General features: G+C 40.0%; 1 protein-coding gene across 1 annotated transcript in view; it reads right to left on the reverse strand.

Annotated features, from left to right (window-relative positions):
• Positions 1–25,185, reverse strand: part of nlgn2b (neuroligin 2b) — a 148,236-nt gene that overhangs the window by 43,877 nt on the left and 79,174 nt on the right. The window contains exons 4-6 of the mRNA XM_067607619.1: positions 12,985–13,733; positions 6,375–6,428; positions 1,351–1,500 (exon numbers count right to left, since the gene is read on the reverse strand). Coding sequence (XP_067463720.1) covers positions 1,351–1,500; positions 6,375–6,428; positions 12,985–13,501 — 721 coding nt within the window. The 5' untranslated portion in view covers positions 13,502–13,733. The remainder of the gene's footprint in view (positions 1–1,350; positions 1,501–6,374; positions 6,429–12,984; positions 13,734–25,185) is intronic.

Genomic DNA, 25,185 nt, shown 5'->3' on the forward strand with positions numbered 1-25,185 from the left:
GACTCTATCAAATGCTTCAAAACAGTGAACCATTGTCAGTGCAATTGCTTCATATTGATTCAGTGCTTCAGGAAGCTTTGTTTTCCCCATCACTATGGATCAGGCTTTAGCTTGAACATGTACAGATGTATTCAAGAAGTTGACATTTCAAGTTAAGACGCCACTTAAAATGATTGTAGATGAACAAGCGCCTCCTACCCACCCTGTTAAGTGATATTAGATATAAAATGACTAATGATGTTTAAATCAGAAAAAAAATAAATAAATAAAACTGAATTAGTGCACACATTGTGGAACACAGTCATCCTCCTCTCCCTCTTTTCCATTAACATATGAATCTCTTCTGGCTGATGATTATGATGTTGTGTTTTCAGTTTCCAGTTTTCTTTTTATTTGTTGCGTGTGTTCCCAACATACTTACATAAAGTACACTGAATGTAGAATAACATTCACAAAGATGGCATATTCATCAAACTTATAGGAACAGTCTCTGCTTGATTTTAGTTTTAATATGTAACGTCTGCCTTGAGCTACAACCGAATCGATCAAAGTTTACTTTCTTAAATGAACTTCTACCCAGTGACATGAATCGTAAAAAAAAATGTCCTTGATGTTACTTTAAAGTCTATTCAGAATTGTCTTCAGCACCACGGTCAGTCCATGTTAAAAAGCTCTTGACGGCTTCTGCTTTGGGAAATGTGTGTAAAAATTTAAGAACATTCATAGAAACACTCGTAGAAAACACTTTTAAGATTGATCACTATTGGGAAACGGCCCAGTTTTAGAACTGCACAGAACTCTAGTGTGCATATGTGCTTTCATAGCACTGATTGGCACAAAATGTTTTTTTTTACTGTGTTGAGAAGGGTATTACCACATCATATGCTGTAGACAAGAAAAGAAACCTTTTCTTACCTGTTTGTGCATACTGATGTTGCTTACATGTCCTGAAACACCAGCATGTCAACACTTGAAATCGATGAGTGGGTGCTTTGTGTCAACAACTCAAATTTTTACAGTATATGCCATAACAGACGTAAACTGACCTTCGTATGCCTTATGATGTTAGCTTGGAGTGAGACAAATATAAGACCTACTTGGACTGCAGGAGCTTTCCCGTTCATGGACATTTTGTTTACAACTGTGAGTGATTTATGATTTGAAGGGGACACAAGTCATAATGCCTTCAAAATTGAGCTTTCATTTCTAAAACACATACAATATTTTGTTAGAATGCAACTGTAAAAACGTGTTTGGACATTTCAGATCTCTGGCACAAGGTGACATGTTTAATAATGTCTGTAAACATTTACATCAGGCTCATCCACTGCCTGAAAACGTGGCACTTACCAAGCACGCCGAGCCGATAGTTCATGGTGACCACAATGACATTTCCATATGCGGCAAGGACGCTGCCATCAAACATGTTTCCTGAGCCCTCCATGTAGGAGCCGCCGTGGATGAACAGCATCACTGGCTTCTTACGACGATCCCGAATATCTGCATAACACAGACAAATAATGGCGTCCGTTATTTTCATGTTCATTCTTTTTTTTTTTTTTTTTTAATTCTTTACCACAATGTCAGTTCCTGTTCAGCTTAAGACTCCACAGGCAACAGGTAGTCTACCACTTTAATCTGACAGCTCTGGCTATGTGTAACTGCAGCAGTCCCCTAAGTACAAAGATCCATATGCAGCATTTTCTATCCTCCTACAGTCAGTGATTCACTAGAAAAAAGAAGATGAAGATACTAAGTATGAAACATTTTCAGTAGACTGCCTTCAAGTTGGCAGCAAGTATTTCATGTCTGCCCCACTGGGTTTATCCTCTATATTTTATTCTGTGATGTCAGTTTTCCCCTGTCCTGTGCAGTGATGGTACCTTCCCAAACTGTTATTCCCCTCCATGTGTGGAGCAAATGGTGCAGCCAGTTCTGATGCCCTCTCTGTTATTGGTGTCTTTGTGCCCATCAGTGTGTTGCTATGGTTCACTCTGTCAGCCTGTGTGCCCCCCCACCCCCCGCCTTACCAAAACCCCCCTCTCGTAGCGTCTGTGGTATGGTCTGAGTGTCTGAGCATGGATAAGGCTGAGAGAGCTGCCAGTGAAGCCCAGTTAGGCTGAGCGTCTGCACTGTGCAGGGCCTGTGGATAATTTGTATGAAAGCCAGACCAAGTGGAAACATAAATAACAGCCACAGCATCTGTTTACCCTGATGAGCTTCAGCACTCAGAGATGGGGGAGACCGAGAGATAGGAGGAGAGAAAGAGAGATAAAGGGGGGTAAGACAGAGAGAGGAAGGGGATGAAAATAGGACAGCGTGAGAGAACTGAAGAGGGGGGGGGGGGGGGGGTAAAGACATGGATGTGAGGTTCACACCAACAACAACAAAAAAAAAGAAAAACATGATAGCGAGGATGAAAAAACATGAAATGTTACAAAGCAAGTCATACACAGTGAGGTAGGCTAATGAACACTCAAATTCACACAGGATTCACACCGTATTCATACAGACACACACACACACACACACACACACACATGCACGCACGCACACAAAGACACACACACACACACACACACACACACACACACACACTCACACACAAACTCTTGCATAGGCAGCTGCGATGCTGAGTCGCTATGGAAACTGCTTCTCGCTAATAGAACTGCACCAGCCATTCCATTGCACCGACTCACTGAATGCCTGTTGCCGTGGTAACAAATTCTACTCACGTATTTGCACACCCGCCTGCATCACCACCTGAATCTCAGGTTACACATGCACTTGTGTGCGTCACTCAGTCGCACGCACACACACAGGCACGCACGCACACACGAGTGAACGCGGCAAAATGGCACATATGCCTTCGCACATGCAGGCATCTTTTATGGATCATACGAATGACACAAGCAGACCGTCTAAAAATAAAAATTTCAGTCCTGCACTCCAACGAGCTGCTCTTTTTCTTCTCTTCTCTGGTGTATTCTGAAGCTCTGCTGATTTCCCAGAGGATATGTAAACAAGTTCAATTATCCCAGCATTACCAGGACAGTATAGAGGAGTGACATGTCAGCGGGCCGTCATCATTTGCAAACGAAACCCTCAGAGAGAGGGAACTTATGCAATGACATGTAGCTGCCATTGTAAAGGCCCGTTCAGTATTTTTTTACTGTTAAATTACTGCTTAAGCGCTGTGTTTACTAAGGCGTGAGCATAATTGATGTAAATCTACCTGTAAAGCAACAAAATAACTTCCATTTAGAAGTTGTTTAGTGTTACTGTGTGTACTATCAATACGTCTACTAGTGACAGGAGTGTTTTTAAGAGGTGGTGGGGCGCCTCTTGTTTACTTTTGGATCATGGATGGTGTATTTAATAGGGTGCCTCTTTTCAAGCAAGCCTCTGCTCCACTAGCCTTTACCAGGAAATGCATTTTGCCATTGAGGCTGTCTTTCATTTGTTTTTCCTATAAGGCTGAAACATGATAGTAGGGTTTTCTGAGTTAAATGGGTATTTAAATGTACTGATGTACTGGACAGTAACATTTCAGCAATTTTAACTATGATAGATTAACTATTATGTCACCATTTAGCAACTACAGCTCTGTGGAGGTTTTCATAGTGCACCACTGGCTAAGACTCATTTACGCATTTAAAGGACAATTTTTCAAGTGTGTCTTAAAACAACAGTCAGGTTTTCCTCGCTGTAATCATTCCTCCTGTTCATACTGGCCATTAAAAGATCCCCTTCAAATGTGCTTTCAATGTAAGTGATGGGGGCTAAAATCCACTGTGTCCACACAGTCATTTTATGCAAAAATGCACTTAAAAGTTGATCTGAAGCTTATATGAGGCTTCAGCAGTCTGAGTTAGTCATATCAAGTGGATATCTGCCACATTTACAGTCTTTTTAGCATCAAATTCCCTTGATGTGTTTCCTCGGACAGTGTTTCCCTGTTGAGCTGCAGTAAAACGATTAACGACTAACGTTGAAAGATCTACTTGATTTGACTGATTTGGACGGCTGAGGCTTCATATTAGCTTCAGATAAACTTTTAAATACATTTTTGTACAGGAGGCGGCTTGTAGATTTTGGCTCCCATCACTTACATTGTAAGTGCCTTATGAAGGGATCTTCTAACAGTAAGTATGAACAGGAGGGATGATTACATCGAGAAAAACCTTTCAATATTCATCATTTCTGACTAATGATTTAAGAATTGAAAACTTGTGAACCTATCCTTTAAGTTTTTTACTTCTGAGAACACACATAGTTAAATAATAATAATAATAATCATAATCATATAGTGTTCAAGTACATCAAGGTTGTTTTCTGTTCACTCCAAAACTTTTTTCCTACTAATTCAGAACCACCGAAACCCATCAAAAATTCCAAACTGAAATATTTGCTAAGCCCAATAAAGGCTAGGAGTAAGCCTAAAAAACTAAATGGAAATTAAAAAATCCATTCATCTTGGAATAAAAGATAAAAAGCTCATGCATACCTACAATACCTTAATGAAAGGTGGAAAGGAAAAAAGTCCAAATGGACCTCAAAGAAGAAAACGTCTTGCGCACTATCTCATCACCTGTGCATGCTTTATTCTAATAACATTTTGGGGCTGCGAAACAGTGAAAACCAGTGATAAGAGATTTTTGCTACAGCAGCTAGAAATGCAGATGTCTTTCTTAAACACATATATGAGGCAGGTGTTTTGCTGAGAATACAGGAATTTGACTGGCTAGGCAACCAATGACAACAAACTGATGATATTTCATCATCTGCACTTTTGGTCGATGCAATGGGGTCGCAGGGTGAAAGTGTTTCACTCAACAAGGAGCTCACTGTCTTTCCTGCCTACCTCCAAGACCCCCCCCCTCACCCCACCTCACACCTATTCTCAATTATAACATCTTAACTCCCAATAGAAACTGCCTACCTCCTACTTTCTCATTCCTCTGGTCCTCTCTCATTCATCCTCCTATGGGAATCTCAATTGATTTGGGTGTAAAAGTTTTTCTCCTGACACAGCACTTGAATGTTTTTGCACCCAAACCCACACCTGAGCGGTGCAGTTTCTCGCAAATAACTTTTGAAAAAATAAGATGCTAATAATAGTATTTTTTTCAACCACGTTTTGGAACCTGCATCCAATCCATACCTAAGCAATTAAGTGAGGAATTCAGCCCTATCCGAGCCCTTCTGATCCTGTCAAGATCCGTCAGGTGTCGGCATAAATGTCAAACTCTCTCACCCACCCTCTCGCTCTCTCTTTTTTTTTTTCTACATCTCTCTCACTTTCAAAGCTCTATAAATGTCATTTCATCATGCACTTGTCTTCATTATGACTCCCCCCCTCCACCCCCCCCCCCCCCCCCTTCTCCCCCTCATTGCCCTCCCCAGTACTCTCGCAGTGCTCAGCTTTTCCTTTTCTTTCATCTCTATTCTATCATTCCGCTCCTCTCTTCGACAATCCTGCATGAATCCTTCCTTCTGTTTTCACCGTTAAGAAACCACACAATTGGATTAGCTACATCTGTCTCTTTTTAAACCAGAGCAATTAGAGATGCAAGGGAGAGAGAATTGAATACCCAAATAGCACAGAGCTCAAAATACAAACACACACACACACACACACACACACATATTGGCACAAATTAGAGCACATGCACTCAGGCGTAGATTTGCACATGCACTGTGCTCGAGTAGACCCGCATGCACAAATGGAGATGTAATGCACTCTATGTGTGCAACATGCTATGTAATATACAGTATGTCTGGGCACGTGTACAGAAACAGATGCACATGGTGCCTGCATAGATTTTGGCCGCATCAGTAAAGAGTAAGAGCGTCTCCGTGTGACTGCAGTCAACTTGATAATGATAATGCAGAATCCTACTTTAAAGATGAGGAATTGGAGAAAGGCTTATAAAATTGTGACAGTAAATTAGCAGACCATGTGTGGTAAAAAAAAAAAAAAAAGGAACTTAATTACAGGAATAAAAGGTGAAAAAGGACTAAATATTGATTTTCAGTGATGCATCACATAGGATAGTCAGCGTGTGGTTGATCAACCACATAGCAACCAAGACAGGAAACTCAATTTGCTTTCTGTGCAAGCATCCAAAAAGCAGCATTTTAGCTAAATGGGTGCTTATGAGAAGCCATGACAGATCTGCGTGCAGTTAACGATGGTGAAAATGCATCTATTTCCTGTTTATGTCTTCTTACATGTAAGAACAGTGTGATGTGCACATAGAGTGATGAGTGTAAGGTGATTATTAATAAGGATACAAACAAAACAACTCCCATGAAGATTGAAAAATAGAGCACAAGGAGGAAAAAAAAAACAAAACATGCAATTAAAATACCTTCATCCCTCGGTCTGTTCATCGTAGACTCGTCATGTTTTTTTGTGAGCGGACCTAAGGTTTAGAGAAAAGGAAAAGGGAGACACAACGGACAAAAATTCAAGAAGATTGCATTTGCCGAAAAAGAAGAACAAGAAAGGCTTAAAAAGAGAAAAAAAAAATGCAACATCTTACACTCTGTTATTTTTCAGGGACTGTACAGCTGAAGACAAAATGTTTACATGGATTACAAGCTGGTTCCTGAAAAGATAACCCCCAAACTCATCTGTTTTAACTGCTTAGGATCTAGTCACGGACTGCCTCGTAAATGACCCCAGAGGCCACTTCTCCTCAACCCCTTCTCCCAATCAGTCCTGACACACTGCTGCTTTGTAAAGAAAAATCAATGGGCAGAATCAAGCCATCACTCTTTTTCGGGTCAGAAAAAGGAACAGAGCGCCAAGATACTGTGTGTCCTGCTCCCTCTCAGGTCAGTGTTGCAGTCCTAAAGCAAAAGTCCTTGCACGAGACTACTGTATGCTGTCAAAACAGGGCAGGCCCAGATACTCACTCCAGAATCCATGTGACCACGTATGCACATTGTGCACAGAGTAATACTGACATAGAAGCTGAAATGTGCTGGCTCTTTCCTGCTGTTCTCTGATATTTACACGGCCTGCGAAGGCTTGTGACAGGATTCCCCTCACCAAGGTCAAAGAGGAGCCCTACATTAAGCTTTAATGGTAACGCCAGTTAAATGCTCCATAGGGCGCAGCCAATAACAAGCTTTTATCACAGTGACCGACCAACGCCCTGACGTGTCAACCCCTGTAAGTCTTAACTGATAAGGATCCCATTAATTTGTTTTTTCTTGGTGTCTGTCAGTGGAGCTTTCCATCAGCCCACAACTTCCACTGTGTTTTGTGTCGTTCTCAGTCACTGTCTACACACGCACGTCTTCAAGAAAGCCATTAAAACACACTCACGTTCACACACCCGCAGCCCTGCACACACTAAACGTACACACGCCACACAAGGCATGTTAACAGTGCCCTTATGATCTGTTGCTGTACTCCTCATACCCTCCCAGCAGCATGCTCCCTGCTCTCCGGCGGGGAGGCGTTGCAGTCTTCCATTTTAAAGAATACTCTATGTTGGGTTGCCAAGGGGTTTATCACTTTGCCAGTGCGCTGCTGACATGTCTGTTTCTACCATTCCGCTGTAAACCTCGCAGTGAAGTGACGAGATATACCCTTTTCACAGAGCTTTGCGTTTATTGATGAAGGAGACACTTGGCATCGCTGCACTCCGCCATTATAATGCTGCATTTTCATCCGGCCCTCTATATGAATGTGGTTTCCTGATATAAAATGTTTATCTTCCGTCTAAATGGAAGAGGATCAATGCTGAATGGATTTGCTGCATCCTCCCAGTACCACCATGCAGGCGCCTGATCCAGAAAGAGCTTCCTGCCATAGTTGGAGATGGTACAGTAGTTGGTTGTGGGCTACAGAGCAGACAGGTAGACAGACCGGTAATGGATAGAAAGGCACATTAGTCCACCGTCTTGTCAGCACTTCCCCACTACTTAGCACCACTCTAAAACCACACCTCGCCCGCTTAATGGAGACTGCTCTGATTTCATTCGTTTTCTAATGTCTAATAAAGAGCTAAACTATAAGTGAGGATAATCTGCACTCAAACAGACAGTCATGCTGTGTAACGGCCCGCCAGACTCCACCAAGACACTTTAGATGGGCATCATACCGAAACAGAAGTTGGAAGCATGAATATGCGGGGAAAAAAAACAAATTCTCAGATAATCAAATGAATTGTCCTTAAATGTGTGTTACATACAGTAGCTACGACAGTATGTTTATGTATAGAGCTGTAACTAAGGATTATTTTCATAAAATGTCAGGAAATACTGAAAAATTCTTACAACAATTTCCCTGAGCCCAAAGTGAAGTCTTGTTTTGTCAGACTTACAATTGAAAAACCCAAGGTATTAAAAAAAATGAGAAAAGCATCAAAGCTTCATGTCTGAGAAGCTGAAATTGTTTGGGATTTTTCTTGATGTATGACTTAAATGATTAATCCATTATCCAAATTTTTGTCAGCTATAGTTTTCTGTTGATCCACCAACCACCTGACGAATCGTTTCAGCGCTGGTTGTTCATATTGTGGCATTGAGAGTCAGCATTGCCACAACCTAATGTTGCTAAGATTGTAGGTGGTTGTTATTTAACTGCTTGGTAAAAGATTAATAATAATAATAAAATAAGAAAAAATGAAATAAGAAAGTCTAAATTATTAACTTTTGAGAAAGAACCTCAGAATTCAACAGTGAAAAAAGTAGACTGAAACCAAACAAGCAAACTTTTTAGGGTAAAAAAAAATCTTTCCCTTCTGCTCTAGCGGAGAAGCCTGCCGGTAGACTGACACATGTCACATGATATAAAGGGCGACTGGTCAGTGAAATACATTGGGCTACGCAGGAGCATTTAGCTTGGGTTGTCCCAGTGCTGTTTGACCTAATGCAGCTCCATCTCTCAGTCAGCAGTGTTTCTGTTCGGTTCAGTGAGCTAGTGGCCGGAGCGCAAGCTGTCTCCTGTCCCTCTCCATTTCCTCAGTGCAGTAAACGGGAAGAAGCTGCAGTATGTCATGTCTGTGGTGGCCTGTCTGCTTGACAAGGTGTCAGACACAGCTTCGGTTCAACCCCCTGCTTCCAGGCAGCAGGTCCCAGCACATGCAGTCCTCTCCCTCCCCGCTCTCCATCTCCCCAGCCTCCAGCACCATCTTCGCCTGTACCGTCCTGCCTCCTGAAATATGGTTTTTAATAAAGAGCACGGTAAATGGCTGCTCTAGCGGCAATAAAAATGAAGGATCTTAGGCCCTTGGCTGAGGAGTGTCTTGAGGAAATAGGAATGCAGTGAGACAGTGTTCTTGTCTCGCAGCCTGGTCGCGCAGGAGAGTTCGGGCGGAAGGAGGTGGGGAGCAAGAGAGAGATAAAGAAAGAGCGTAAAACTCACTGTTCAATCCAAGAGAACATTTGTTTTATTTACATTATTCTAAGGAGTTGTTTGAATTTCATTTTGAGTTGAGGAAGTAGCAGGCTACATAGTGGCCTGGTGGAGAAGGGCACTGAGCTCATTTGCATTCAGAACAGTGATCCCTTCTACCGCCATCTGCATAAAGATGGAGGAGAGAGGAGAGGAGAGAGGACAAGAGGCAGGGATGGATTCAGGGAGGAGAAAGCAGGAGGGGTGAACAGATGCAGAAAGAAAAGAGAGCTGTGACTTTTTTTTTTTTTTTTTGTCTAAAGAATAACAAAGTACATGCTCAGTGAGAGTGTTTCTGGGTATGAAATAGATATAGCAGATAGGGGCATGACTTATGGTAGAATGGAAAGATAATATGTAATATTCTCTGGAGATTAAATGTGTCAAAATCAAATCGTGCAGGGCCAGATCTGGCACCAAGAGATTTTGATTCAGGCTGCATATGAATCTGTGCTGCCAATTCATTTTGGACCACCTACATCCGTCGTGAGTGGGAACGCAACTCTTCGCTGCCAAATCACAGCACAATACATCCACCCTTTAAACATGCCCGGCCATCACTCACCAGCACCGAGTTACTTATGAGCTAAAAACGCTTAATCTAGCTGTACAAAAATCTGTAAAAAAAAACAAAATCTGAAGGAAGGCGATCTCAAGACAGGCGGGAGACCAAATAGTTCTTGGCATGTTCTAGCCATCAGGACAAAGTCTTCAAGATATTTGAGGAAATTACCAGTTGCATCTTCCAGCAAGAGGAATGCGCTGAGGTTTTAAAGCAGTTGGTATATGAGGGGGATGCAAGGTGAACGTGGATATGCATTCCCCTGTGAAAGCCTTCCAAACAAAACAGCAGAACTAAAGGCATTTAAAGCTGCTATAGGTCTGACATAACCGCAAGTCTAACACCATGTAAACAATTTGAGGGATTGTGACAACGGTTATACATGGAAAATGTAGTGTGTTTGATTTCAGGGGCACTTCACTCTCCTCTAGTCTCTATTTCTCTCTCACACACGCACACATACGGTAAAACATATCCTTGGGGACAGCATCAGCCTTGTGTAAGCAGTGACCCCTGACAATAAGTGACAGATTTCTGACAAGCAGACAGATGTAAAATCGGTTTCACTCATTTGCACACCTTTTCCCCGGGGGATAAGACAGGAGACACCATCCGTTCAGTGAATATGGGATATGTTTAGTGTACAGCATACATACTGTAGCTCCTGTTCCACCCATGTACCATTCACATTACACTAGAGTCATACTTCCACTAGCTTATGGTTTCAGATGTTAAAATACAACAATGTTAGTTGGAAAGATTGCACACCACTCTTGACTAATCCAGAGCTTGACTTCATATGTGAGCAGCAGCAGTAATGCATAAACATGTGTTGGTTGAGTACTCTCTTCAACTCTCAGGTGAGCCCATTAATCATAGACTTTTTAACATTTTATCATTAGACTTGCTTTCTATCGTCAGTAGCATATGCTCTGCCTCCAAAGTTAGACTTTGATCCTGTGTTCTTTTACCTGCCCATCTGCTTTTTCAAACGCTCTCCACAGGATCATTAAAACACGAACACCCAGATAGCCCAAGTAGAGGTGAAGGTTTTGCCTTATGGTGATCTTGAGTTTTCGGCTAATTTCGCCCCGAGAGGCCGACACAAGGTTGTGTTTGGCCATGTATTGTATTTGTTTTATTTTCTAACTGCAGCACTAACGTTAGAAGCTTTCATTACTTTTGATTTTCATCTGACCTTATTAAAACCCAAAATGTAGAAAAGTATTAATGTGTTAATAATAATTATAATAATAATAATAATGAATAATGAAATGTGTTATATAAGGGCTATGCATGAATATATATTCCTTTTGTTTGGCAACAAGTCATTCAAATGCACAGTATGTTATATCACATTGTGATGTTACTTATGTTAGACCAGCTGTTAGAGCTCTTATGAACAAACTCTGGTAAAACTCCAGTAACAGAAATCAGAAAATACTTATTTGGGATATGGGAGGGTTAGTGCTGCGTAAAAAGTAATGTCACAGACATAGAGCATATGGAAATCCATTCTGTTTACCCATAGTTTACAGCTGGGGTCTCTGAGACTCCAAATAGAAGCTGTGACATGTTTGAGAAGCAGATTTTTGAAACATGTCATCAGTTCACGATCATCATCGTAAGCAACTCTCATAAAATGAGTTAATTAAGTGATAAAACAACATTATGTATGTCATTAAAGGCTTCACCAGCTCAGTTAACAGTAATGTAATATATGTAAATGTGAATGTTAGTCTTTCAGATAAGAAGATAAAATGATAAAAATATAAACTTCCATTTTCATATATGCTGTGGATACTGTGAAATCAGGGTAATTTATAAATCTTTAATATAAGCTCTGACTAGCTTTAGCACTGTTGCAGCAAATCTGTGATCAAATCTGATAATATGATCCAACCTTGTACAAAACAGATGAAATGGAGTAGTTAAAATATGCTGGTTGTCCTTACTTACATTATGACCAAATCGATCAGTGGCTTTATTGACCACGAAGCGGTCAACAAACCTGTAGTAGTTATGCTACGCGAAAACATCTGTGTGATCAATGCAATTATCTGTAGTGGCTTTTGAGCAACACTGTATTAAAATGGAGTAATGTTATTAATTTGACAAATTCTACAAAGAAGAAATTAGTAGAATGTAAGAAACAACAGATTAATAGAAAATAGTATTATTGGAAAGCATTCTCGATGCAGGGACTTGTGGACTCCAGATCTTCTCTTCTACTGGTTGAAGTTGAAAAATGTTAATGGTGTCAGTGAGTCACTGTTTGATTTAGAGCTTCACTTTGTACAGTCACAAGAATTAATGACTTATCTTGCATTGCTCATGCAAAAGGTTAATATCGGCAAGCCAACACAATTAATATTATTAAGATATAATATTCAGTCAAGCTAAAACGTAGCATGTTGCAATGTGGCTGTAACTGGTACACAAAGCAGCTAATTACTAGAACATGTTCGGTATGAGTTTTGAATATTTGATAACATGCTAGACTTAATTAAATATGAGCAATAAAAGTATAATGTATCTAACTACTTAACAGAGTATTAGCATCAGGAAGATTGTATACGTGGATACTGTATACGGAAGAATATACATCTGGAAAAACCATTAGTCTCAATAACCAATAGTAATTGAGACTGACATTAACACAAACCCAGGGGATTATCGGAGAATATATTCTTTGGTAATCTCCTGGGTGTCTTTTGGCTCACGCTATAGAGGTTTCCTTCCACAAAATCAAATCCTTACTAACTTATTAAAATGACACTATTACAAAGGAGTACTGGAGTGTATTGACACACATATTAAATTTGAAAACGAGTAGAAAAGTACACGCTGTTCTTACACTTTGAATAAGTTGAGCCAGAAACTTGACTTTTCTCTCAGTTTGATGCAAAGAGGGAGGATTTAACAGATCTAGGATTTCACACTTACACTGACCTTCTTCTGACCCATTCCAAATGCAGTATGAGTATGAGAGTTAAATCTCACTCACCATCTTCAGTGGGTACATAAATGTTGAGGTAAAGGCAGTCCTCACTCTGGTTCTGAACATAGGTTGCTGCAGCATCCAGGTTGTCTGTGAACCACACTGGTAGCATGATCTCAGGTAATACCCCATGCACGTTCTGGGGACACACGGGTGCAAAATGGGTGGCATTGCGAATCTCCTGCCAGGAGCCTGGAGCTTCAGGAGGCTGGAAGCGGCGCTCACCGATAGGTGCAGTGGCGTATGGCACACCTAAGTACTGTTCCACGGGGCCCAAGATCTCATTGTTGAGCTCCTTCCTGATACCACGTATCTTCCCATAGGCTGTGGACACTATGGGGTGTTTCAGGTCAACCCGTTGACATGAGGAAAGGGTCAGGTGTAGCACTAGTCCCAAGAGCCACACCAGACAGTGATTAGCAATCTGCTGAGAAGTATAATGACGTTTCCCACCATAGCCTTGGTGGCTGGCAGCATTGAGAGGAAAAAACAACATGTCCAAAATAAAGGCTCTTTTAGTCATATCACTGGGACTTCAGCTGAGTGCAGAGAGGGATCACAAATTCAGTGGGTTATGGGATATAACAAAGGCAAAAAGAGGATTTGTGGAAGGGGGCAGGTTAACTGATTTCCTAAGGTGACATGGTGAGGTGGTGGAATAGGTAGCATTCTCAGGTAGGACTCTGTGGTCTCATCCGACTTCCTCTGTAGAACTCCTGATGGGTCCAGAGCTGCAGTCAGGAAGCCAATTACACCTGGAAGAAACAGACAGGTTGCAGGAGTCAGTGTATGTGAATAGGTGTGTCTTTAAGCCCTGTCAGGCAAGAGTTGATTTTACAAAGGATGAAGTGCCCATTGAAACAACTCAAAAAAAAAAAAAGAAAAGGAAAAAAAGGATAAATGACACTAAGGGACACCAAGGGTTAAATCTGTTTTGTCATGTGATTTAGTGGTCTTACAGAAGATGATCGATTTAATGTAAAAATGTTTAGTCGGTGACAAATTACCCCCTTGTGGTAAAGTTGTTTTACTAAATACCACTGTGACACCATATGTCTAGTACTGAAATCATCCAAACACCAATGACGCATCTACACAGAAGCCAAATATGCAGACAACATGCACACAACCAATGGCTCAAATCAAACCGAGCAACTAATGAGCAACAATTATTTATTTTATAGGTGAATAATCAACACATTAGTCGAATGAATTAAAAACTCAAAATATGTACTGCAGTGGAATCCACCTGCAATGTTTCATTTACCTGAAATCAGCAAACGTTTATTTGACAATAATTTTAAAACGATTTAAGTCTAATGTGCACCTGACGTAATTCATTCCTGGTTGGCAGCAGATGACATAGCAGCAATAAATTATTGAGGACATCATCACCATTAAATATGGACTACTGGATCATGTCTCCACCTAGAATGAATTTATACAAGTCATTTGTTTTTGTTATGTAGTCATCCGGTGTTGTGTATTATGTACTTATGCAATATTTCCAGAGATACAGTACACTAATAGATTTGTATACAAACTGTATCATGATAAATTCCTCAACAACTTTGAATTTCATTTGACACTTTTCAACTTGAATTGTTGAAATGAAACATGTTTTGTTCGTCTTATAGAGGTTACCACGACTACAGGCAACCCCTTTAAATGTTGTCCTATTTCACAGGCTTCAGTGCTGCTGATAAAGTAGTGCAGCAGAAACGGTGTCTTAATTAGGACATATAAATCTTCACTGAGTATGAAAGCACCTGTAAATTTGCTACTGTGTGGCATTCGTCAACAGAAGGGCATTTATTGTATCCCTTGCTTAATTTATCTTTAATGCTAGCTAGCCAGCTCATTGCTACTTAATCACCAGCTGCCATGGAAAGTGACGTGCATGTGGTTTTCGCTGTTTCTATTTATTTATCTTTTCTTTTGTGCAACCACAATGCCATCTAACTGTAATATCAATATTGACTCACAACATAAGTGGCATTTGTAGGCTGCATTTTATCACTGCTTTTCATGATAAGTAGTAGTTGTTTGACCAGTTATGCTAGGTTCTGGGGCCTGTTTAAGCCAGATTTACAAACACAAACACGTGCTGCCTTCAGTGTCTTGTATCTTGTGATTGTGTCTGGAGTCCATTTCATAACTGACATCCAAATGTGTCTCAAATTCAATTCCTGTCGGATGTCAACTTCCACAACACTTCTGCAAAAGCGGCTTGTGTGTTGCCTCCCTAATGCATTTTGGGTGCAAACACTCACAGCTGCATTTAGAGTTGTAAACTTGCGATCACATCACCCCGGGGACACTGGGGTGCTAACTGTGGAAAGATCCAAAGGTAGAAATTTAACAAGTTAACATAGTTCATTACTGAAGTTTTATTCTTTTATTCTGCCTTCTCGTACTCTCAGAAATACTAGAAATTAAACATGAACTCCAAAATGTCTGAAACAATGAAGAATTTGAGTTTTGCAATTATTATGTGGGAATGTGAGCTTCCAATGAACATGTGAAGGCAGAGTCACGTGTCTAGAAATACTTTGTCTGATTGCAGAAATGTAATTTGTGGTCCAAAGGGAAACTTTTTCAATGACCATGGTGTAATGTGGCCCCAGCTTCATATTTTCGTCTTGCAGATAATTACAGTACTTTGAAGTGTAGAACAATGCTCGTCTTGTAATTAAATTCAACCCACAGAGAACACAAATAAATAAAAGAATGTTCACACATCAGTCTGAGGAGTGAACAAGCTAAACCTTATTGGCCCCGCACCCTTTTCAGCCATCCACACTGTGTCAGAGTTAGCCTTTTCCTCTCAACTCAGTTCAGTTGGTTCTTGCTTCCACATCATTACAGATGAATGGGCAGTGCTTATCTCACTCTGGCTTTGGGAGACGGAGTCGTTTAGGTGTGATAAAGGCTTTATGTGGCGCTAACTGTTGGTTGAATGCCACCTCATCCGTCCACCCTCAACCCTGCAATATCCACACTCCACTGCCAGCCAGCAGACACAAGGGATGATGGTAAAACGCAGCAGAAAGATGGCGTGCAATATTACAGGATGTTGAAAGTTAGATGTGAGTGGTAGCCTGCTTTCATGAGGACAAAACAGGAACAAGCTGTCTGGAAAAATATTTGATTATTTAAGACCCTCTGAGTGACTCAGTTTTCTGACAACTCTACACATTCTGGTGAGCTGGTAAAATTTGTAAGGACACTCTGAATTGTCATCAAAAAGAACATTTAGTGTACATACATAGTCAAGCTGAAAATCCAACTTAATGTGAATCATACAAAGTACTTTTTACCCTAAACATGTTGTAAAAGACTCATTGTGAGGAGGTAAGATTGCACGATATAGAGAAGCCAGTGCTCTTATTTTGGAACCAGGGAGACAATCCCTCCAGGAGTTTTTTTGTGATTATCGCGGCCAAAAATGCTCAATTTTACAGCAGCTTTTCTCAAAACTTGTGATACAATTTGTGATATCTTATGCGCTCTTTTTAAAGTAAAATTGCAGAATTGGGCAAAATTGCAAGCAAAGGAAAATAATGTGATTTTTTAAAAACTACTACCAATGAAGAATCATATGTACTCACTTCCTTCAATAAAAAGCATACTGCATATCACAGAAAGAACTACATTTCAATGCTAATTTTCAAATTTATTTTCTGAACATGAGAACCATGAGCTCAAAGTTATATAAAAAGGAAAATACGGTACTTGAGTTCAATTAATAAGCCTTTATTAAATAAACTTTCACCTCAACATTAGCACAAAAGAAAATCAGTCAATAATGCCATTAAAATAAATCCATTAACATAAAAATATAATTTCATTTCTAATGTGCCCATTTTTATGTTTGAGGAGGATTATGTCCATCTTTGCTGTCTGAACACATTAACTTGTATATCTGACTAACTGAATGCAAACCAAAGGCATAGTGCAGATTAAATGAAAAACAGTGCAAGTGCAATCTCTTACACCTATATAGGGGGGTATACAACTCAAGTATGAAACTACAGGTCAGTGTCCTCTGAGTCATAATCCATCTCCTCTCTCTCAAAAGCTCCACTGCAGAGTCGTTGGTTGTGGTACAAGAAAACCAAGGCTAGGAGGTTTTGGTTTGTAGTTGCTTCTGTTCCTTGCTGAATGCACACTGTAATGACGTAAGTTACCACGACACAAAATGCGACAATTGGTCCAAATCACAAGTGGCCTGTTGATTTGGCCATTAAATGTGAAAAAGTTGAATACTGTGGAGATTTGTTGAATTTATGTTAATTATTGCAAATGCAAAATCGCAACAATGTATCTTGCTAGTTTAATCCATACAAAAACTGAAATCAGTTACGTTCAATGTTCATTAAATAAGCTGGAATTTTGTTAATTAGTAAGCTTTAGAGGCGCTAGCAGGCAGGTTTTGCTACCTTCGGGCAGAGCCGGGATAGCTGTTTCCTGTCTAAGATAACTAGCTGTTTGCTGTAGCTTTATATTTAACAGACAGATATGAATGTGCTATCAATCTTTTCATCTAACTCTTGAAAAGAAAGTACATAAGTGTATTGTTCAAAATGTCAAACTAGAAAGCAAGAAGACCAGATGTGGAAGTGTGAACAGAACCACCTCAAGTCTGAACACAACCCAGCCACAAAAAATAAAAGGGATGTATGGGATGTTCAATAGCAAGACTGAAAATACTCACTGAAGTATATAAAAACAAACACATTTCAATAACTATATAATATACACTATAAAGTATATTGTATAATACATGTGGTTTCAAATAGCATTATAAATTACACAAGAGCTGCTGTCACTGCTCACTGCTCGCTATATTTCCCTACACATTTGGATTTTAAAACAACCATCTGTGCTTGTATAGTATGTAGGCACATGTGACTGAACATACAGCACAATCCCAAGGTCACACCACCTTTAATAAACACAGTAGTTCCAAGGTTGTACACACTAGCGCATCCTTACATCTATCCACCTGCACTATCTGTAAGGATAGCACAAGTGTGGGTCAAGTGCAGCCTGTCAGATTGCTCTTTCTATCACTCGCCTCCCTGCGTATACTAGCAATGACGTACACACACATGCGTAAAATCCAATGAGGCATCAGATGTTGCATGTGAATCAACGGTGAGCACAAATTGGTCTGTTCTCAGCCTCTCACATGTGACTTGCAAATGGTAGTACCCTAACATCCCTAACATCTGTTCACGTCAACCATCCGTGAGCTGAGATGGCATTGAGCGTGCATCCTCACACATAAAATGGGATAAACTGACACACAAATCACCAGGCTGATGTAAACTGTTTTCGTTTTCTGTTTTATATAATGGGTAGTCCTGTCAGGTGAAGCTGTTTGAGAAGGTAATGTCTCCCTGCCAGTGGGACACTTTTATGGGTATGTTTAAATTGAACGGTCAAAGTGGTTTGAGAAAACTTTGCAGAATGGTGGTGTTTGAGGAGAATGTTTGCCTTAGGATTTTATATTGCTTTGCTTCCACTTTGGGTGTTAAAACCAAATGCACTGCTTCAGCTGTCAAGCTGCTCTCCTCTGCTAGTCAACATCTGTGGATGACAGGCAGCTTAGCAAGCCAGAAACATTGCTGCGTTTTTGACTAAACTTGAGCATCTGCTATATACTGTCACTGTGCTGAGAAAAGGGACCATTTTTAATTTTAAAACTAAAATGAACCTCTGATGGCTGCATGTTGTGTTCTCTGGACACCAACAATGTCTAGATGAAGTAATCAGTCATCTTTATGCATTTATTTGTGATGAGAAAGAGAACTCTCTTTGGAAAGAGACATCCGTAGAGGAATTTAAAGTTTGTATGCAATGACAGAAAGCAAATCGGTATGTACAAAATGAGTTGTTATGAATTAACTGCACAGATTGCAAATGTGTATTTTATAAGAGTTTATGAGATTTCTGTAAAAAATCAGTAGATTTTGTAGATTTCACAAGAAAGTTGGACTATCAGTGAGCAAACATGCAGTTGAAAAGATGCAGTACTAGTCAAAAGTCTGGACACACCATCCCATTCTCTTAAATGAGAAAGTGTGTCCAAGCTTTTGACTGGTACTGTATGCCGTATTGATTAAAAGAGATGTTTAGAGGCCTTAATGTTCCCTTAAACCTTTAATGGACCAGGCAAGATGAATAAGTCGTCTTGTTGATGAAGTGAGAGGCTAGCAGAAGAGCATCTCCTGAACTGGAGCTAAGATTAGACTTGTCAGCCTGCATATGTAGGCTCAGCCAAAGGGCCTCATCCTCTTTTCACACTAGACATTGAAGCTATCCAGAATCCGGCCCAATGCCTCCCTGTACAGATCTCCAGGGTGCACTGGGTGATACGGGAATAGGAAATAAGGAAAGACTTGGCTTCCACTTCCGAAAAGTGCAGCACGACATGAGAATTCATTTACTCAAAAGCCACAGTTCTCTTTGTGATCTGTAACAACTATATGATGCCGAGGCAACAGGGTATATAGGTGAAAGATTTGGCAGTCATACGGCATTGAACAAATTGGTGCATTTTAAAGTGGGGTAGTGATGGACCAGTTTCAGCCTATTCTTGTCAATTAGGATCAAGTGTGATTCATTTGCTTTGAGTCCCAGCAAATCAAATCAAATAAAATCAATTCTGTGGGTTCATCAGTTAATTTCAGGTCACAACATCTGAATTTATTGGGGAAAAATAACACCACCAAGTGCCCAACTGATTTAAAAAGTGTCTTTTAATTAGATCAAATAGTTAAGCCCCAAAAACATTTTTGTCTTCAACTACGTGACGTGTCACATAATGGAGACTGAAGCCCTTGAAGACAAGGGGAGGGCCTTAGGGGGTAATAGGCAGAGATTCGGCTGACTTAATGTCAATCGAGCTTTTAACCATTTTAGGATTATTGTAATAGGATCACTGTTGAACCTCCTCAGAGGATACATACAGTATGTATTCTGTAATATATTCTTTCAAGCTGTGGAGATGAAAAATCACAGCTGATGTCAACAGTGTCAATAAAGTCTTAGCTGATAATAATAGCTGTAAAATATTAAAGACCTAAGTAGGTTGGTAAAGAATTTAAGTCTGATGTAGCCAGTATTGGGATGATATACGCATAGAAACACATTGTATGTGTTTTTTGTTCTTTATGGAATTACATTTTTGCTTATGACAGTGATGTTGGCTAGTCAGACGATTTATACATCACTATGAGTCAAGGCAAGATATCTCAGTAACTACAACATTAGCCAAAAAGCCATAAAATTTGGAATGCATAGTCCTAGAGGATGATTTCTAATGATTTTTCATCTTGTACTACCACTGAACCTACATTGTCATCCGAAATATCAACATTGAATGAGCAGATGAACGGGGGACATTTATGCTCACCAGTAGCCCACAGTCGCTGAGTGGTACTTTGATTGTAAGCTTAAGTGTTAAGTCAACAATAACTGTGACCTTGTATTGCCACTTTGTTCAGTTGCACCATCTCTACTAACTCAATAACTAAGTTTCCTGTCATCCAAACATTGTTGCAGTATACTTTGATGTTTTTTGTGGGTGAGGTTGGCTGTATCACAGTAATAATTATGATCATGAATAGTGAAAATGTCAACAAACGTCTTTGGAGAACTTTTGCCCTGACGAAAAGATTCTGCTGATGTCAACACCTAAACAGTTACAAGTTTCTGTAAGCAACCAAGTGGTACCAGAGGCAATTCCCATCTCAGATGAACTAAGTTTGGATGCCACACACATAGATACACATGAACACACAGGCCTACTGACTATAGTTTTCTTAATATATAATTTTAATTTTAAGCTTTTATATACATTTTTTTCCATCTCTGTGCCGATTTCTGGTTAAATTTCTCTGCAACAAATCGGTTTTGGACAGCATTATCCAAATAAAGCTTCATCTGTCTGGGAAAATAAACATTAGTTCTTGTCACAGTGTTAATTTCATGGTGACCCAATAATTGTGGAAACCCACTGTGTTGTTAGTGCTGATGAAGGCAGTGAACTTCAGCCCACAATTTATTCTATAAGCTCTCTAGACTCCACGAGCAGCTCAGTCAGATACCATGGCCGCCCCATCTGCCACTGCTTTCCCATCCTGATCTCACTGGATCCAGAAAAATGTGGGGCTATCCACAAGGAAATATCACTTTACACTTCTTATAACTGTGATTAATCCAGGAAATGACTGCAAATATCTCAGTCAGTGGGATAAAGGCTTGCTGGACAGCAGCAGAGGCCAAGCTCAATTTAAAATACAGATTAAATTACATGTTTTTTTCTTCATTGCACTGCTGCACGGATTCATCCCAATAATTAACATGAAAACACAAGTTAAATTAAGAGAAAAAAAGTTAAAATGATCAAGTAGAAGTCAATTAAAGGGGTCTTAATGAAGCATCAAAGCAGATTAGCAGCAGCAGGCAGTAAGAGCGGATAGGAGATGTTAGACAAAAGGTCCTTTGTTACTGTTAGACCCCCAAAAAATCAATATGTTGCTGTTAGTGACCACTGTTTTTCCCACTTAACACCTGTAGATCACATGGAAAACCCTTTATCTTACAACTCCCCACACCAACACACAGACAAAGAAAGATATCCTGACAGCTACTGGCCCTTGAAATTTGGCACAGATGAACGCTGCTGCCTCTAGCGGCTTGTTACTTTTTATTTATCTGCTGTCTTAGCTTGTTTGGTAATTGTGAGTTGTTAAATGTGTCATAATAAAGCCGAGTAGTGTGTACAATCTGGTGACACACTAATTAGTGATGATCTAGGTGAAATGCTAGCTGTGCTAGCACGTGTATAGGTGTCTGTGGGCGAAACACACAGTTTGAGGGAGCGGTCTGACAGCTGCTTTGCCTCCAGCTTAAAGCTAATTTAAGAATAGAATGGCCCAATAAATTAAATAGAGAAGCCAGCTTGGCCATGTTGATTGTCCAGTCTCACTGCTATACAGTGCCTGCTAAGTGCAACAATCTGAGAGATAATGATGTTGCTGATGATAATCTTTTTCAAACCTACAATCTAGAGAAAACAGAGAAAACAGAAAAGGTGCAGAGATGAAGACAATGCATAAAGGCATGTCTGGAGGGGGGCAATTTAAAAAGGAGATTTACAGGATAACATTGAATTAACTAGCTTACGTTCCTCAGGCGGGCACGTTCAACACTAAGCCCCCCCTAGCAAAACTGCAATCAGCTTTATTCTTGACTCCAGACTGCAGGAAGAGTCGAAAGAGCCCGAGGAGCTCAGGCTGACAGGAAACTCAAAAGTCTGAATGTAGCCATGGGCCAGACGTTGCTTTAGCCTACTTTAAATGTGATCATTAAAATGTGACAACACCAAGCCAGAAGCCCACAATATCCCCCAAATTTACATCATCATGCTTTATCTTCAAGTGTGAAGGAGATACACTGCTCAGTGTTTTCTCTCGGTTCCACATAGGCACTTCCAAAGTATCCCATTCGACCGAGGAATCCCAACTAATATACTGTTGCTGTGTGTCTCGTGTTCTTGATGTGGGTGTGTTACGAATGTTTAGCTGGCAATGTGCGAGTCTGACTAATTCATTACCGTCTGTGACAGTCACATTCAAACTGACAAGCAAATCCCACTTCCTTTATCTGAAGAAAGTCTGGATAGGACATGTAGTGAGATGGTGAAATAAAATGGCATAAAAGCCAGTATAGGCAACTATATACATCTCTAAAAATATGTAATAATTCCATGAAAAAAATATCCCAAATTCACTGTTGAGTGTTGAGACTGCACTGTAAATATAGAGTATGTAACTAGATATCTCAAGACTGCATAGGAACATGGAGGGAATATTACTCAATATTTGAAATAAAAAATACTAGTTGTATCTGATAAATATGTAATAAAATCTGAATTTACTTGGTACCAGCATCTAGTTTCAATTAAGCCTTGTTCTCTGGACTGCTAGCCTCATATCAAATCTGTCCTCTATTAAAAGAGGCACCAGAATAGTTGGTTTATGTGTAATTTGTTCAAATTTTATTCTATGTTTATTCAACAACTTCTGCCTGTTGCCACAAATGACCTCTAATGCAAAACTCCACATGCAGCCTGCTCACAGCAAAAACGAGGGTTTGTGATCACAGGAAGGAGTTAAAAAGTGTACAGTTGTGCGGGTGTGGACAGAGCAAAGTGTGAGGTCAGAACGACTTAAAAAAGACAAGGAGGAGTAGACATCAATGGCAGAGTGGGAAGCAGAGAGGGAAAAACTGTCTTGGCTAAAATAGAGGCAGGTGCAGGCAACAGGGGTGACATGCGTGGTTAAGTGGTTTGCTGAATGTCAAGTTACAGCTCATCCTGTAATCCCCTTTCTTAAAGCTCCACCATACTGATAGTCTGTGGAGATGCTCGGCAGCTAAAAGATGAAACCTGCCGCACACTCTACTATAATTAATGTATGTATTATTAGACCATAGCATGCTGAATCGCATATAATTAAACACTCATTTTAAAGCTGCAGATTTTCTGAGATACATCAAAGATATATATCAAAGCATACTGTATGTCTTGTTTTTGTCTGATAAAATACATTAAAAAATGACACTTTTACAGCCATTGTCACATCTTGCTCGTTTCAGTGGGTTTCACCTTCAGTCTGGTCTCATGGAAGTACTCAGTTGGATTGAGGTCAGGTGACTCAGTCTAGAACAAGCCGGTGTTTGGCTCAAAAAACGTCTCTATGTTTAGGATCGATGTCTTGCTGCATTGTTCTAAAGTTGGGGTATTATGTATAGAAATGGGCTACGAGCCCTGTAGTTCACCCGGTGTGGAGGTGAACATCCTTTAAACGTCCCTAAAGCTGAAAGTCAGCACTTTAACCTCATTTCACATCTGAGGCGCTGGAGTAGAACCAAAACACGTCACTGTCCCAGTATTTTCTGACTGCGCTGTACATATTTCCAAACAGCCTTTCTGTCATAAATAAGGTCGCCCTTGCAACTATTTTCAAACAATTTCGGGGGTGTCAAGAGGGAAGTAGCATGGCTGTTTACGGTGGTTTTGTAAGCCACAGATCCGTTTCTAGGAGGCAATAATCTGATGAAGTGCAGTATGTCGTCAGGCATTTTAAAATGTATTTTATATTTTCTAATTTATGCAGGATTTTATCAGATTTAGTGAGTAACCTGCCTTTTGGAAGATTGTAAGGTGAACTAGTCTGTTTTATACACATTTTAATAGAATAGAGAAACTACCAGGTTCAGTGAACATCAAACATTTAGCTAATTTTGGAGGCAAAATGGAAAAGTTACTGTTGTACACATTCCATCTCCTGCTGGCGTGTTTTGCAACAAAGCTATTTTCAGTCAATTAATCAACAGGGGGCAACTGACAGCCCACCAAGACAGAAGGTACATTTATGTCTGAACTAACAGCCCTGTATACTAATTAAGGCATTAATCCAGTTGTTGCAGTTGTCATATTAACACTGTCTGTTTATGTCAGGAGTGATGCGAGAATAACATCCCCAGATGTCAGCTCTTGCTTATTTATTTCTTAAAAGCATTCTTGTGTCAAAAAGGACGAGAGGGGATTTGACCTGAAATCACTGCTGGTGTGTTTGTTTACAAAGATGACAAGAAGGTGAGCGGTAGTAGGAGAATGCTTTTAGCTAACATTGAACAATGAGACTTTTATCAACATGTTCTGTGAAGAGATAAAGTCTCAGACAACAACAGGAAAAAAAAAAAGTCTTTCTACATTCTTCTCTATGTAAAGTGCCCCCAATCTGATCAAACATACCCCCTGCTGGGTGAAATCACTTTAATTTGAACTGTGTGCTTAATTGAAACTATCAGCTCAATCTCTGTTGTCACAGTAACAAGAAGGTTGCAACCATGATCCTACATTGTTCATATCACGTAATCAAAACCAAAACAAGACCAGCCTGTTATGTTCTAAAAATTACATCCAGAGACGTGAACCTCTTCGCATAAATAAATCATCAGTATCCACTTGCAACTGGATGTTTTCAAAACGTGTAGGCATTTTGTTACCTGTTATCCCCACAGTCCCTCGTGTAAAGTGTAATATGCTTTTAGGGGCTTCTTGAGAGTGTGTGGCTAAGAGACACATGTCAGCCACACCTGCTTCATTCTTACATAAGATCATGTGAA

The sequence above is a fragment of the Thunnus thynnus genome, chromosome 13, assembly GCF_963924715.1.
Source record: "Thunnus thynnus chromosome 13, fThuThy2.1, whole genome shotgun sequence".
In the NCBI taxonomy this organism is placed as follows: domain Eukaryota; kingdom Metazoa; phylum Chordata; class Actinopteri; order Scombriformes; family Scombridae; genus Thunnus; species Thunnus thynnus.